A 17,601-nucleotide genomic window follows, 5' to 3' on the forward strand; every position below is an offset into this window, starting at 1 on the left:
ATCATCCTAAACTATAAAAAAGTAACAAGACAGAGAGAGAGAGAAAAAAAAAATGATCATTTTTTTCTACATTAAAACTAAACTTGCAGTAGCGTAAAAGATAAAATTATTTTAATTATTTTACCTTTGTCGTTTATTTCATAATAAACGTTTACAACATTTTTTATGATCAAATATATAAATATATATATATATATATATTGATCATTTTGCTTTCCTTTCATAATTGATTAACAAATTATTTATCATTTAAGATTTTCTTTTGGATCTCCATCTATTATGAAATTTGAACAAAAAAAAGGTTGTATATCCATGAATATAATTAAAATGAGAAAAAAATAAATTAAATACACTTTTCTTTTAGTTTAAATATACATACATTAATTGGCAATTATATTAGTTTGGACCATTTTTAGATACTGACTTACAATGAACACACTAAAGCACATTTAGGAAACAAATTATGATTACTACATTTGAAAGCACAGCGAAGTTAAAACTGTTTATAACATTCAGATTTATGTTTTTCAAACCATTCAAAATAAGTATTATAGCATATGCCTAGTGCTGCCACTTTCTTATTGGGAAAAGGAAGGTCAAAAAAATTAATATGGAGAACAAAGCTGAAATATGAAATTAGAAGTCAAAATAAGTTAAAAAAAAAAAAAAAAAAAAAAACCAAAAAAAAAAAGTTATTGCAGTTATAAATATATATACATATATTTATATTGAATTTGTCTACGGTGCGGACGGTCCACATGTAGACTGTGAGCATTAACGACAATTTTTTTAAAAAATCGTTATCAATACTATTACACAGAAAGAGTATTAATGATAATTTTTTCAGAAACCGTCGTCAATACTTACGATCTGCATTTGGACCATCTGCACCATAAAATTTATATATATATATATATATATATATATATATATATATATATATATATATATATATATATATATATATATATATATATATATATATATATATTATATTGGTTTAAACTTAGGATTTAGAACAAACATCGACCAAATAGCACTATTTAAATTTTAATTATGTTAACAAGAGATCTATAAAATTTTGCATAAAGCAATTATGTTTAATTGAATTACCTTCCAAATTAACCATCTTGCATACATTAGAATATTATTATATTTAATATGTTTTACTACTCATAAGCTCTCATACATGAGATAATTTAAAATGTGCTATTACAAAAAATAAATAAATAAGTAAAAGGAGAGAAATTAAAACACGTAGGAAAAAGAAATTAAATCAATTAATGTATCAAAAAAGAAAAAATTCACTTTCTGATAGTAGTTAGTGTATATTAGTAACAAATAATTGTTTCAGAAAAAAATTACATTGGCATATAAATTATTTTGATTTATAAAATTTTGTATGAGAGTTATACATTATATATCAACAAAAAGATATGAAAATGAAAGGAGAAAAAATACACAATAAATGTAAACTTGAATTATAAAAAGAATGTTAGTACCAGATTATTGTAGATTAGGAAAGTCCTAATGAGGTTAAAAATAAAGAGACGATCTAGAGCATTAGTTATAAATGGTAGTAATTTTTTCTCCAATTGAATACAACCTACAACTTAATAATTTTTTTGTTTATATCATAATTGATGATAATAATCTTTTTCCTTTTTCCTTTTCATAAGCAAAATAGGTAATTGGGCAATGAAAAATTTGGAGCTTTAAAAAATGATTGGTAATTGAAGATGAGTTTTGATTAATTAATTACTAAAAAATAAAATAAATAAAAAGAAAGAAATCTATATTATATATAAAATTAAGATAGTCTATGAATACTTAAGTTTCCCTCCAAAAATATAAAAAAAAAAAAATTTCATTAATTATTATTAGGATGTCAAACAACTATAATGAGATTCTATCATATTAAAAATATATATATTTGATTTTATTCATTTTTGGTAAAATTGACTATGAAATTAATGAAATGAATATTTAATTATGAATATTTCATATAGAAAATCAATTCATATTGTATATATTTGATTTTATTTAGTTTTGGTAAAATTGATTGTGAAAATAATGGAATGAATATTTGATTGTGGATATTTCATATAGAAAATATATTCTATATTTACAATAATATAATGATATATATTATATTTTATATGACAATCACTATGATAAGATTATTTGCAATTATTTGGATAAGCATTATATGGAATAGAATAAAGATATACATAATTTTACCATTAAAAATATTACATAAATATTTTTTTTTAATTAATAGAAGAAATTTGAGATTTTTTTTTCATAATATAGTTGTTAAATATGACAAAGTAGGATTTCTATTCAAAACATATTATTTGATTTTATTTTATTTATCAAATAACCAAAATATATTTGTCTATAAATTAGTAAATGTAACTTTTAGGTTGTTTAAAATTTTGATATTCAATATTTGATTATTAGTGTTTTATATTATTTAATTTTGGCGTTTTTTATTCTTTGATATTTCAATTTCGATTATTAGGATTTTTCTATTTTTTTATTGTTTAATTTTAATTTAGCTTTTTTTATTGAATGGATCTTTATCTAATTGTCCAAATCATGAGCATCGAAGTGAACCATGCTATAGATTTTTTGTTGAAGATGATGAATCTCATAACAAAGTTGACAATGATGAATTAGAATATGCTCTATAGAAACTAGTCCAAGAAAATAAAAGGTTTTTGAGGAAGATTCTGATTGATTTTTAATTCACCTTTATGTATGAATTTTTCCAAGATGATAGAGGACAAAAATCTAAAAAGGAGAAGATGTAAGAGATTCTTCAAGTCGAGAGTATGTAGAAAAAAAAAAAAAAAAAAAAAGAGACTAATGTTTTTTTTAGCTCAGGTGATGTTGAAATTCCCGGAATTTGCAACAACTACATTAAACAAGAAGCAATGTATGTATATTAAGCATTTCTCCCAGATAATTTAGTTTTTTTTCCTTTATGATGTTTTATTTTTTATTTTGTTAGAATCTACTGTGTTTGAAGAATAATGTTTTGATTTTAATTTGGAATAAAATAAAAATAATTTTTTTATTCTATTTACTATTTTTTATATTTTAAATTTATATTACCCATTACCCTAAATGTTTCCAATAATGTAATGTTTTCTAATATTGTATATCGTCTTTTTCCAAATTTTGTTACAATAGTATGTAAAATAAATATGGTAAAATAAATTTTATATATTAAAATTTAAAATTATGTTTGGCGAAATATTTGAAAATATTCCCAAAGAAATGGTATAATTGTATTCGATAAGCATTAAATGTACTATAATATATGAAAATAAATATTTAAAAGTATATATCAGTAAACTAAAGAATTTACATTGAAATTTTAAAAAGTGGTATCCAATATAAATTAATTTTTTAAATTAAAACCAATAGTAGAAATTATAATATATGTATATGTCATTTTGCTTGAATTCTATACATGATTACAAATTTTAACTCAAGTAAAAGTTATAACGATGAATATATTGAAAAAAAATAAAAAAGCTATCTTTATAATTTTACTAGAAGTTAGAGCAAATGTTATACATAATGCAATTAAAAATAAATAAAAAGAAAAAAATAAAAGTTACTTACATCAAAAATTAATTTATTTCTTTTTATGTTCATTTATCTAATATTACATACAATTATTTCTTAAATTATAATTAATTGTTATTTATGTACATATTTTATTACTTTTTAAAATGTATCTTCTTAATCAAGTGAAAAAAACAATAACAAATTATGAAAATACTATGTATATAAGAAAATAAAATAGTAATAAATTTTGAAAAATCTACACAAATGTCATCTTTTAATCTATAAGAAGAATTATATCATACAATTTACTCAAAAAACTTCTTTATACATAATATTGACATTCCATAAGAACAAGTCAGTTAATCATTAATTTGAAATTTTAAAATTTAAAAGTGTTAACGTATATAAATTTTATATTTCATAAATTATGAAAATAAATAACAATATTGAATGCCCATTAATTTAAGACTTTAAATTTTTAGTATAAAACTTTTTAAATTTTAAAATTTAAAATTTAAAAATTTGTCTCAAATAAATTATTTACGTATATTATTTGCCAATAGTAAATAGCATTATAATTTAAAATGGATAATTTCAATACATAGCTATTCAAATTTTAAATTGTATATACTATTATAATGAGTTTTTAATGTAGGCAATTAAATAATATTATATAAAAATATCAATTATGATATTAAGATGCTAAAATTTAAAATTTGAAAATTTTCATGCATAAAAAGAATATTATTGATCCTAGAACTTTAAAAACAATATTTTTAACTAAGTATAAATTAGGATAATAAATTATGGACAAATACTTTTCTATTGATGAATTAAAAAAATTTAATTACTTCATAAATATTAATTAAATGTCATTTATGTACAGTTAATATTACGATTGGTAACTAAGCTATATTTAATTTAATTTGGGTTTTAAATGTGGAAAAAAATAAACATAAAGATAACTAGTTATTTAAGGCATGTCTGTCCAAAATATCCAAATTGCATTTTTTTTTCTCATAAACATCAAAATTATGATTTTGAAATAATAATAATAAATATGAAAATTACTCGTGTAATAAAAAAAGCTTATTCTCTGGAATGTAATAATTGATTTTGAATAAAGCAAATAATACCCTTTTGAAATAATAATAATTTTTTTAGAGAACAATAAAGGCCTACATAAGGCTAATTATTTATTTTGAAAATTAACTTTTTTTTCTTGAATAAATGAGGACATAAATAAGGCTAAGTTCATAATATTTAGATTGGGAAAAGTGGTGACCATAAATGATCATTTTTAAAATTGATTCAAATAATGAAAGAAAAATTTTAATTTGGACTAAAGGCTTAATTTTAGGAATTAGAGAAAATTTCCATCTTTGATTTAAAATAACATTTGTATCCTTATCAATTTTTAAAATTTTTTACCTTTAATCAATCAAACATATAACTATTGAATAATATTTTTTTCTTAATTTCAATTTTTGTTAAAATATTTTTTATTATAAAAAAAATTATTGCTATTTTCTGTTTTCTCACTTAGTTGACTAAATTTATATTTAAAATCCTCTTTGTTACAAGACATTTAAAAAATTTTAAGTTGTTTGTTCTTCACAAATTAGTACAATCACCTAATTTTTATTATATTTATGTTGCATAATTTTTATTATTGTATTTATTTTTTTAATTGAATTTAGAGTGATACGCCCATATCCAATCCACTAAAAACGATGTCCAAACTGTTTGATTTTTGCAAATCTATCATATAATATTAATGAAATTATAAAATTGATAATAAATGTAGGCTTTGATATTTATTCATAAAAAATAATATAATTAATTAATTTAATTTGATTTAAATATAATTAATTATTATAAATCATTTTCAAAATCATCAATTATAAATACATATATTATACAGTACATCGCATGATATCAATAAAATATTAATTAAGTACTAAAAATAAACAATTGGATTTTTAGAATTTGATTAATGATTAGAAATTGGAGATGAGTTTGATAAACGAATTACTAAAAATAAAAAGAAAAGAAATAAAAAAGCAGGTATATAAATATAATATAATAATATATAGGAAAAGTAATGGGGTGTGAAAGTGACCGTGAGTGAGACAGTGACCATGTGAAGCCAACTATACCTGGCAATTCGGGTTGGTGGGTCGTGTTCGTGTCAACCCGTTTAATAATCGGGTCAAAAATGCCTAACCCGAACACGACCCATTTATTAATCGTGTCAGGTACCTAAAACACTAACCCGACCTGTTTATAAACAGGTCAACACGACACGACCCGTTTAACACGATTATTTTAACGGGTCGTGTTGACCTATTAACCCGTTAACCTGAAATTGACCTATTAACCCGAAAACTAACCTATTAACCCGTTAACCCTAAAATTAACCTATTAACCCGAAATTTTTTTTATTTTTTTTTATTTTTATGTTTTTATTTTATTAAAGATGTATTTTTTGTTTTTAAAAAATTAGTAATAGAAAATTATTTTTATAAAATATTTAATTTATAATATTTTTTAGTTATTAAATATTATATTAGTGATAAAATATTAATTTAAAATTAAATTTAAATGGGTTGTAATAGGTATATAATCGTGTTAAACAGGTCAACCCGAAAATGACACGATTAATAAATGGGTCGTAACGGGTCAATTTCGAGTTAAACAGGTCAACCCGAAAATGACACGATTAATAATCGTGTTAAACGGGTTGACCCGATTATGACCCGAACCCATTTATAATAAACCCAAACCCATTTATTTCGTGTCGTTTTCGAGTCGTGTCGCCGTGCCATGATCCAAATTGCCAGGTCTAAAGCCAACCATGCAGAAGTAGCTGCTGTAGCAGGAAAATTAACTAAGCAGATTTACAACGAGGATTGTCATATTTATGATAAGTGATCTGTTAACTTCAAAATATATATATTATTTTTTTGCTGAAACAAAATATACATATTATGTGATTGGTTTGTGATCATCCTCAAATATAAAAAAGTAGCTAGATAGAGAAAGGGGGGGAGGAGGAGGAAGAGGAGAAAAATGGATAATATCAAGGGAAGTTCCTAAATTATATAATTTGTGACACTTTAATTCCTAAACTAATTTTAATTTTTGTGACACTTTAGTTCCTAAACTCTTTATAATGGTACACATTTGATCCAAAATTCAATTTCCGTCTAAATATTTAATGGAACATGTGTGTAATTTTCACATATTCATTTTGTAAGGGTATTGAAGGTCATTTTCACTTTCATCTCCCTTTCATTCCCTAAATTAGAAAACTTCGAATTCGATACCTTTGCAAGACATACAAGGCTGGAAAAAAAACTATATGATAACTGATCAATATTCAAAGCCAACTTAATCGTTTTACCAAAATATACATATATCAAATTAAATTTTTTAAAAACTATTATATTTATTTATTATGTTTAATAAAATGTTGTAACAGGAATAAATAAATAAATAAATAAAATATACAAATCCCATTCCTTCTCTATTTGGAAATTCCCATCTACTATAAACCAGCTTCCCAAAGTTCACCAAACCCTTCTTACATGTATGCGTATATCTTCATGGCTTTTTTCCCAACAACCACAGCAGTTGCCCTAATCCCTCTTATTGCTTCCATGACCATAGCCGACATCAATCTAGGTACAACCTTGTAAATAGCACCGATTACCAATTCAACAACAACAGTATTTAACAAGTCTTAAAATGAATAAACCCACTTTTCAAACTAGGAAAAAACAAATAAATTAAGAACAACAAGGGAGTTTCCAAATCCATGATCCACATGGAATCCGGAGTTGAGGGCCCAATTGATGCAGGGCCTAAGTGTTTCGAGTTGACCAGGGTACCGTGGCGAAGTGCACGATGCCACGAGTTCGTAGACTGGTAGCACGTCGAAAACGGAGCTACGGTTTGGAAGATATGGACGAAACAAGTTGCGGTCCAAACTGTCCGGGGGTGCCGGAGTTGACTTTTTATTTATGGGGAATTGAGCTTTGACTCGTGCATGGTTGTGAAGTGCTCGTCGATACGAGTTCATAGACTAGCGGCACGCTCGAAACGGACATACGGTTAAAAAGTTATGGACGTTTGAAGTTTACCGGATACCGTATTATTTTAATGTTTTTGGTCGGTGAACAGTGAAATGCCACGTGTCAACTTCTGATTGGTCCACGTGGCATGAACAGTGTCACACAGGGGTTTTTATTTGTTAAAATTCCCGGGGAAGAGAGAGAAAGAGAGAGAGGAGAGAGAAAGAGAGAGAGAGAGCCACCGCCAGCCACCGGAGTTTTCCACTGTTCCGGCCGAGTTACTGTACACGCGCCGGCCAGAAAGTTTTCCCTCCTCATTTCTGGCAAAACCTCCAAGTTTCACGGCGAACGGCCGCCGGACGCGCCCAGATCGGACGTCCGAAGTTTGGCGGCGATTTTTCCCCCTCCACCGCCGGCCACCGTAAATCGACCCATTTCCGGCCGCTCTACAGTACACGCGCCAGCTAGCCTTGATCCTCTCCTCAAGTCCGGCCGACCCACCAAAAATCACGGCCATCGGACCACCGATGCGCCGGGATCGGAGCATTTTCCGGCGAGGGGTCGGAAATCTTCAAACGGTGATTTCTTCGCCGTCCGACCTCCGTTTTGCTCATCGCCGGTCCCGTTGGGTTGCTCTCCTCAAGATCTACAAGTCTGCAAAATTTCACGACCAACGGCCACCGCACGCGCCGCCAGCTCCAGTCCGCAGTGTTCGACCTCCTAAACCCGAATCCGACTTCCGTTTCCGCCAATTTGCGACAGTTTGGGAGAATTGCGGAGCCGAAACTCGAAAAGCTTTCCGGCGAGATTCCGACCTCGTCGGGTCCGATCACCGGAAAGTAAGACCGAATCCGTGATCCTCATCACGCGAGCTTCGATTCGGTATATAACTCGTAACCCTTTAGATGTCGCTTGCTGTTCGCTCCCCGGGTATCCATTTGGGAATTACCCGAATAAAATATTAATATTTTTGGGTTGTGCACTGTGGTGGTTTAGGTGCACGCGCGAGTAGCAGAGTTGATCCCGAGGAGGATCTTAGTTGATTTGCGCTCTCCAGGTGAGTGACCCATCTTCAAAAATTATTTTGGGCAATTTAATTATATTTAGTTGGTATTTAAATTAGTATTTAAATTATGCTCATGTGGTGTGGTTTAATTATGGTTTTAATGCGGTTTAATTTAATTTATTTGTTATGCATGAGCAAGGTATGTTTCGGTATTAGTTTTACGTGGTTTCAAATGTGATTTCTCGGGCATAATTGGGTTAAATATTTTATGAAAATATTTGGTTAAATTTTATAAATTATGCCCGCGGTATTTTTGTGGTTGCATCTCGTATTTCGAGGAAAATTGTGGTTTGTTGGTTATCAATGTTTCGTACCGGGTTATTGGATAAAATATGTGGGATGGTGTTTTGTGAAATTTTGGTATACTTCCCACGGTGGTTTTTGGAAAAACGGTACGGTTGGTTATTTATGTTTATTTTTGGACGCACTCATACAGTATTGGTGTTCTGGTGTATGGTGTATGGACACGTGGTTTAGCACGCGGTTATTATGTGGTTTAGCGTGCGGTTTTTACTTCACCCGTGAGTTGCCATTGGACCGTGGGCAGGCAAGGTTATTGTTGCGCACAGCCGCCCCCCTCCTTGGCCGGGTGATGGTTTTTTTAGCAGTTGGTACTGTCGGGACGCCAAAGTGACCGCTGCAGGTTTCTCTCTTTAACCTCCCGCCAGTCGGTACCTCGGGACGCTGGGTATCGGAGGGCATCACCGGTATATGGTGTGGTGCGTCAGGTGTAATTGTCGGTGTAAATTGCAAATAATGGTTTAAACCCCAAAGGTGTTCAAAATTTATTTACTATAATTTATTATATTTTTTAATTATATATTTGGGGTATGTATGTATTTAATTATTGTTTATCAAATGGTTTAATCCCTTGGTTTTTGGGAGGTATGTACATTGGGTTTTGCGAAAAGGTTTTAAAAAGGGAACATTTCAAACGGAGCGATTGGTGAGAGTTTTGAGGGAAATTATTATTTTCCAACAGTAGTTATTATTTATTTATTAATTGTTGGTATTTATTCAATTCCCTTGATCATCATTATTATTATTATTTTATTATTAAAAGGTGTTCAGTAGTTCGGGTTACTCACGGAGATGATTAGCATCTCACACTCTTAAATTCCGTTCCCTTAGGTGCAAGTGGTGGTAGACGTTCTTCCGGAGCGAACCAAGTTTTCCGCTGCTGTTGTGTTTCGAGACGTACTCTGTACTCTTTCATTTCAGTGTATTATTTCTTTCAGCCTTGTTGTATTTCTGTTGTTTAGCACTTTTTAAAGCTCTGTATACTATTGGGATACTTCTGTTTTATTTATGCACTGGACTGTTGTTGCTTTTGAGAAGTGCTGAAATTTGTGGAAATCAGTTTGTAGTTTGTGGGAGGAATAAGGGGATGTTTTTAGAAGTGTGTTTTCAGTGCAGGTAACTTGTGTTAAGTAAATCCCTTAGGGGAGGCTCTGCCGGATTTTCCGTTGGAGAGTTCGGTAGGGTTTCCCTGGGATCAGGGCTGTCTAGGGTTCCGGGGAAGGAATTCTGGACGGGTCCTGACAATAGAGATTTTGGATTCCAGCTCATTGTTCTTTGATTTCAAAAGCAATGTTGTAAAAAAAAAAATTTCAGTACAAGGGATTTAGGAAGAAGACAAGAGGATCATTGAGTCAAAATGACATATAATGCCCTTATGAAATGACACGTGAGAACCATTTATATTTCTGTTAAATATTTGGAAGAAAATTGGATTTTGGACCAACCATGCACTATAATAAGGAGTTTAGGGATCTTATTGTTTAAAAAATTAGTTTAGAAACTAAAATGTCACAAATTATGTAGTTTAGGGACTTTTGTTGATAATATACCTTTAAAATATGCACTAGTATATATATGCAATCGTTGCTTTTCTTTTCTTTTGAAGATTTTGAAAGGAACTGCTTTTCTATAGCATTTATATGAGGATTTATATACCTAATAAAAATAAAGTAGATGTCATAAAAACAAATAAAAAAAACTTTTAGATATTGCATTATCAAATAAAGGCACATTAAAATATCCACTACTTAAATACAAGTGGAGCACATGCTATTAAGGTGGTGTTTGTTACATGGGATTGGTCAGGACCGGATGGGTTTGAGTCCCAGTCTGGTGTTTGGGAAGAAAAATGAAGGACGGGATAGATGTGTCCCGTTAGTCGAATTATCCGAAACAAGGGGGACAAAACTGACCCACCAAAACACCTGGGTCACTTTTGTCCTGCCCTCTTTCCATGCTTTCAACCTGCCTCTCACACCCGTGTTTTTCTTCTTTTCGATTTGAAGCCATTCTTGACCGAAGACGTTTGAAGCCATTACTACCAGCACGCCAGCCACTGTCAAAGCTAACCCTAACTCTGCCGCTGGCGAAACCCATTTCAACCAGATTGTCTCCCCGAAACCGGCCTTCTCTCCCAACTTCGTGAAACGGCATCTGGAGCTCGTCACCCTTTCTATCGTCGCCAAGAGTCCTCGCTCGAATCTCAACCCAAACGTCGACCAGAAAACTGGGTTTTGTGCTTAATTTGTCACTGTGAGTGGCCGAGATCTGTGGTTAATTTGTGGTTTATTTTGTTTTTTAGTTTTGAATTATTAAATTTGTAATCGTATTTCAGCATTTCAGCAACCGACCTTCTCTCCCAACTCCGAAATTCCAGCATTTCAGCCCACTCTTCCACTCTGCTGATCCCCAAGGCCAGTAACCGTATCTAACAGGTAATTATTCATTCCCAATACTCTCTCTGTCTTTTGCTTAATTATACTCTCTCTGTCTTTTGCTTGTTTCTTGATTTTAATTTTGGATTTGAAAGAAAAAAAAAACTCATGTGGAGATATGGAGATTGTGAAGAAGAAAATAGCATATTTCCATTTATTTTCACTTGTGAATATATATATATATATATATATATATATATATATATATATATATATATATTTCCTATTCAAAGCTATTAACTTTTGTTGCAGCCAAATTCATGATTCTGAATAGTTATTCTATTCCTGTATTTTTTATCACTGGGAATAGCCATTCTTAATTCACCTGGAATAGTGAATCTGTCTACCAAACGTGTCCTTAGTTGATTGAAAGGCTATTGGACTCGAAATGTGGCTTATCTTATTTTTATCTGACATTGTCGAACTGTTGGAGGGCTATGATCATACATGCTCGATTGTGTTTTTCAATGCACAGTTCATTTTTGTGTTTCAATGCTTCTTACTTTCTTGGTAGAAATAATGGAAAATTGTAACATTCATAGGTTGCAAAGAACCTAAATTTCTCTTTGGAAGAAATTAAAGGGTTTTTCATAGAATCATATAGGGCATGTGGATCTTTCAACTTTTTTTCTACTTTTGCTTTTTTTTGGATGCAAATTTACTATCTGTACTTATCTTTACAGATAGTATGTCTCATGTAAAATCTACTCGACAAAAACCATGGTTTTTTTTTTTTGGGGGGGGGGGGGGGGGGGGGGAGTCATTCTCGGAAACTAAAGTTCCATCTTTCTATTTTTTGGCTGGAAAATTTTGTACTTAGAAGAATTGATGGACGTGACCTGGTTTGTTTGCTGACATGAACCCTATAGAATGTTCTAAAAAGTCATTTTACTTGTGTGTGTTCAAGTGTTTTCCTAGTTTTGTGTTGTCAACATTTTACAGTTCAGTAATATCTATGGCATGTCTCCTGTTATATTGTTGAGTTTATTCAGATGGACACATACAATTTCGAATTATAAAGCTGCCTAGCATGATAAATGTAAGCAAACTTATGTCATTTTCTGTACAAATCCTTATCTTCATGACTTCACTCTTCCTAGTACTTGGAGGAAATAATGAAACGGATAGGATGTCATTGCTTGTCTTAAGATCAAAGTGTTGGACATAACAAGCTTACTGGTAAACTGCCAGAAAATTTATCCTTATTATCCAAGCTTGAGGGAAATATGGAGAGAATGCTGCCATTAGAATTAAGGTGGATAAAATGTAGATCATTGTGAGCATCTGCATATTCATCAAATATGAAATATGTACCTTTGAAAGGGTCAATATTGGAAGAGGAATATGAGTTGATTTAGGATATTGTGATGCATGAGTGTTCATCAGATTTAGGAACGTACAGTTGAGAGAGAGATTATCTCTTTGCAGATTGTTGTAGTTAACTATTAGGTGTTGAAGGCATAGCTATGCATGTTATATTTAATTTGTCATTGTTATTTGTTCAATGAATTTGAGTGTAATCTTTAGCTTTCTATGGAAAAAAAAAAATAATAAGACTTCAAGTTTATGCAAGCCATTTGTCTTTTTATTTCCTGTGTATATGTGGAAGGAAAGGACAGCAGACATAATTGATATGGGAGTGGATGGTTTTGTTCTGTGAGATTTGGTCTAGCTGCTCTGCTTTTATGGGTTTTTTTGTAGCGATTTCTTTGTGTCTTTTCTCCTACTGTCTGTAGAGTAGTTGATATATTATGCTTGTTGCTGTCCAGATTTTACTTGTGCTCCATGAGGTGAACACTGACCAAAATATTACATCATAATTTTTTTGTATGGAACAAATTAGAATTGACATGTCTTGTATTGCTTCCAGCTAATTTTCAGTATCTGTACATATAATATGATATCATATCAAGAACATGAGTTACATATAAAATTTGATATTACAAAAATTTGATGAGCAAAGCTGCTTTCGAATATTTAGTTTAATCCAATCTCTGGTCGAGTTCAAGGGATGGTCGTTCTGTGCTTGTCTTCACCATATAATGATTAAAAGCCTGCATGTAGTATTGAAGATGGGAAGAAGAAATGTTGAGTTTTTCAGAAGATATATTGCTAAATTAGCCCAAAGTGTATATTTGGAAAAATTGAGGTCTGGAAGTGCTATATAACTAGATGTATGCAATTCCAGTGTGCGTATACATATATATATATATATATATATATTATATTTAGAGGACACGTACGTATGCATACTTGATGTAATTAAGTCAAATTGATATGTGAAACTTGGAGGATAAAAAAGTATGGACAAGTTAAGTAGGTAATGATGTAATTGTTTATCATAGCGTGACTTTAAGCATTGCTCTTTTTTGCTATAGCTCTCCTAACAACTACTTTATGTCAAGTCGGCAGAGACCTTTTTTTTTTTTTTTTTTATTTTTTTTTTTTTACGTTTTTGTTTTTTTCCTTCTCATAAATTAATCAAACATATCATGTATTCCCACATCTAAGTAACTTAGCCCAAATTAGTGAATAGGCCATGGGAATTGGATCATTGAGATAAGCCCAAATTAGCCCAAAGTGTCAAGCCCAAAGTGTCTAAAAATATATATTTATTAGAGTTAATGGTAGTTATAATTTATTATTCATTTAAATTAATTATAATTTTTATAAAAAAATGTAAAAAAACAAGAAATACAATCACAACATTAAACTGAATTTAAAATAGTTTTTAATTTAGTGTTTTTAACCTTTATATTTAAATTATTATTATTTGAAATGCTTAACAAACGTTGATTAAAACTACACCAATAAATATTTATAGCAAACACATCGCATGTAATCAAGTAAAACTAATAAAAATTAAAAACCAAACTACTTATTGAACAACACTTTTAATTAATGTTTTGTTTTCGCCTACAAATTTGTTCTTATAATATATATTATTATAGAATAGTATGAATAAACATTATTGAATATATATTAAAAATACTTAAATCCACCTTTTATTTTGACCTTCCAAATATATATAATGTTTATTGTGAATGCTAATATATAAATATATTATTTATGGAAGATTTTTGTTTTCTGTATTTATTCAATTGTATTGGCAATAGCAGCTCAATTTATTGTATTTCTGATAATTTTTTTTTATTTGTTGTTTTTTTTTCTTTTTTGTAGAGATGGATAGAAGAAAATTAGTTGTGATTCAATCTTTTTGTTGGGGCTTTATGTTTATCTTTTTTATGTACATGTATGTAGCGTGGCAAAGGAAAAATGAAAGACGTGTTAGGAATAGAATAACTAGGAATACCGACTTGCGTACATCTTTTATAGATAGTTTGTTGGACAATGATGTCACTTGTATTAGTCAATTGAGGATGGATAGGAGAACATTTGTTATTTTATGTCGGTTATTACGCCAAGATGGATATGTGAAAAGAGATGGTACTGTTACATTGGAAGAGCAAGTGTGCATATTTTTGCACATAATTGCTCATCATACAAAAAACCGTACAATTATCAGTCGATTCTATAGATCAGGGGAGACAATTAGTAGATATTTCAATTCAGTATTGAATGGGGTGTTGCGCTTACATTCCATTTTGTTGAGGCATCCTGAACCTGTGTCAGATAATTGCTCGGATGATAGATGGAAAATGTTTAAGGTACGTATGTGGACTAGTTTGGTTATTAATTTTATAGTTAGATGACTTGTAGCATTATCTGACGTTAGTAAAATTGTTTGTGTCATAGAATTGTTTGGGAGCATTAGATGGAACTTATATTAAGGTGAAAGTACCTGAAATCGATAAGCCAAGATATCGAACAAGAAAGGGTGAGATCGCAACAAATGTCTTAGGTGTATGTAACCCGAATATGGAATTTATATTTGTATTACCGGGTTGGGAAGGCTCCGCTTCAGATTCCAGAGTACTTAGAGATGCAATAAGTAGGCCAAATGGACTAAGAGTACCAACCGGTAAGACCAATCCTTAAATATTTCATCGAGTGGATTAACATTGCATAAACTAATAGGAGAAATTTTTCTGTGTTAGGTTGTTATTACTTAGTGGATGCTGGTTACACAAATGGTGAAGGATTTCTTGCACCATATAGGGGAACAAGATATCACCTTTCCGAATGGAGAGATGGTTGTGCACCCATAAATCATCAAGAGTATTTCAACATGAAGCATGCATCAGCTAGAAATATCATAGAAAGATGCTTTGGGGTTCTTAAAATGCGATGGGCAATTTTAAGAAGTCCATCTTTCTACCCAATTGCAACACAAATCAAAACCATTACTGCATGTTGTCTGATACATAATCTGATTAGAAGAGAAATGACACTCGATCCTGGAGAAGTCGAATATGATAGGATGGAAAATGTGGACATTAATGAAGAGGAGGACATTATAGGGTCAATTGCTTCCTCAGATCAATGGACGAATTGGAGAGATGAGTTAGCTAAGCAAATGTTTGGTGAGTGGAGAGGTCATCATGATTACTAGTTGATGGTTATGTAAAAAATTATGTTCTCACTGCTTATTTACTATTGTTTGTTAAATCTTTTGGATAATATGTATGAAGGCAAACTTATATTATATTAAGTGCAACATTTGAGATTTATTGTTATTTTGTTTGCATCTTGTTTTGATAATGTTGGAATCATGAAATGTTTACTTGAATAGCAATGGAAGCTGGAGGTAGCAGTAACGATAATAGGTGGGGTGAATCTAGGCGTACATGGAGTAGAGGTGAGGAAGAAGCTTTGCTGGTTCTTTTAGATGAAGCTGTAGCTAGTGGGCAACGTTGTGATACGGGAGCATTTAAACCTGGTACACTTAATATGATTGAGCGGCAACTGGCTGAAATGTGTCCTAACTCGGGATTGCGAGCAACTCCACATATTGAATCGAAGCTAAAAAAGTGGAAGAAGCAATATGGCATCATATACGACATGCTGAACAAAAGTGGATTTGGATGGAATGACACTCTTAAATGTGTGGAGATTGATAGTGACGATGCTTGGAAAGCATATGTGCAGGTTTTGACTTTGTTACGAAAAATAACTTTATTGAATTTTGTGTTTCTTATGTTAAATATATAATGTTTTTACTAAATGATGGTTTTTTTTTATTTTAGAGTAATCCAAGTGCAAAAAGTTGGAGAGATAAACCTTTCCCGATATATGAGAGGCTTGCTAATATTTTTGGGAAGGATCGGGCAACAGGACATGGAGCACAAACTCCAATTGATTTAGTTAATGATATAAATATGGAGCCTGATAATGACCAATTTGATGATGTGGGTTCTCCAATGTCTATGAATCAAACACATAGTCAACTGCCCACACAATCCCAATTAAGAGGTAAGAGGAAAGCTCAATCGAAGGATGTTGACATCGTTAGCGGGTTAAACAATGTAGCAGATAAGTTTATAGATAAATTGGCTACACAGTTAGACAAGTTGGAGAAGTCTGATATCAACTATCCACAATACTTAGCTATGGAGCTTGACAGGTTAGGATTCCATATTACTGACAATCTCAAAATCTCTAAGGCAATGAGATCGGATCCATCGAACGTTGAGGTTTTCAAGATTATTAAAACCGATGCGCAGAAGATTGAATTTGCTCGTGGATTTTTGGATAACTAAATTAGTATGTTGTGGATTATATATTTATGGATATGTATGAGAAGATGACAACTATGAACATTTGGAATTGAAACTTATGGACATATATTGTAACGTATTGAATGTTGGTTTCTAATTATGCATGTATGGATAATTTTATTATTATGTGTTATGTTTTAGAATATTAACATGCACTTTATTGATTTGGTTAGTTGTTATTTTTTTTAATAATTTACTATATTATATTGTCATTTATTATTATATGCAGGAATATTGAATGGCAAAGAGAAGGGTTTATGTTGTGTTTAAAGGTAGACAACCAGGGATATATAATTCTTGGTCTGAATGTCATCAACAAGTGCACGGATTTACAAATAATTTATATCAAGCCTATAATACAATTGAAGAAGCTGAAATTGCATATGTTGAGTTTGTAGAACAAACAATGAAGAATCGCAATGAAGCAAATCCAATACAAAATACCACCACCGTACATACACGTG

The 17,601-nt window shown here is 30.6% G+C and overlaps 2 protein-coding genes across 2 annotated transcripts; both read left to right on the plus strand.

The window, feature by feature from the left end:
• Window positions 1–14,641: 14,641 nt before the first annotated feature.
• On the plus strand, window positions 14,642–15,458 carry LOC125423043 (protein ALP1-like). Its single transcript, XM_048476152.2, has 2 exons — window positions 14,642–15,127; window positions 15,216–15,458. Exons 1-2 carry the CDS (start codon window positions 14,642–14,644, stop codon window positions 15,456–15,458), a joined length of 729 nt encoding a protein of 242 aa, XP_048332109.1.
• Window positions 15,459–15,522: 64 nt separating this feature from the next.
• Window positions 15,523–17,270, plus strand: LOC125422940 (uncharacterized). Its single transcript, XM_060812358.1, has 2 exons — window positions 15,523–16,508; window positions 16,607–17,270. The coding sequence occupies exons 1-2, from the start codon at window positions 16,155–16,157 to the stop codon at window positions 17,117–17,119; spliced, it is 867 nt and encodes a 288-aa protein (XP_060668341.1). The 5' UTR covers window positions 15,523–16,154; the 3' UTR covers window positions 17,120–17,270.
• The last annotated feature ends 331 nt before the right edge of the window (window positions 17,271–17,601 follow it).

The sequence above is a fragment of the Ziziphus jujuba genome, chromosome 10 (genome assembly GCF_031755915.1).
Source record: "Ziziphus jujuba cultivar Dongzao chromosome 10, ASM3175591v1".
Lineage (NCBI taxonomy): Eukaryota > Viridiplantae > Streptophyta > Magnoliopsida > Rosales > Rhamnaceae > Ziziphus > Ziziphus jujuba.

What these genes read in the sequence shown, in the direction of transcription:
- LOC125423043 (XM_048476152.2), top strand. Translation starts at nt 14,642, where the DNA reads ATGGATAGAAGAAAATTAGTTGTGATTCAATCTTTTTGTTGGGGCTTT. An exon ending in ATAGATGGAAAATGTTTAAG is followed by an intron (nt 15,128 to 15,215) that starts GTACGTATGTGG and finishes TTTGTGTCATAG; the next exon opens with AATTGTTTGGGAGCATTAGA.
- LOC125422940 (XM_060812358.1), top strand. Translation starts at nt 16,155, where the DNA reads ATGGAAGCTGGAGGTAGCAGTAACGATAATAGGTGGGGTGAATCTAGG. An exon ending in CTTGGAAAGCATATGTGCAG is followed by an intron (nt 16,509 to 16,606) that starts GTTTTGACTTTG and finishes TTTTTATTTTAG; the next exon opens with AGTAATCCAAGTGCAAAAAG.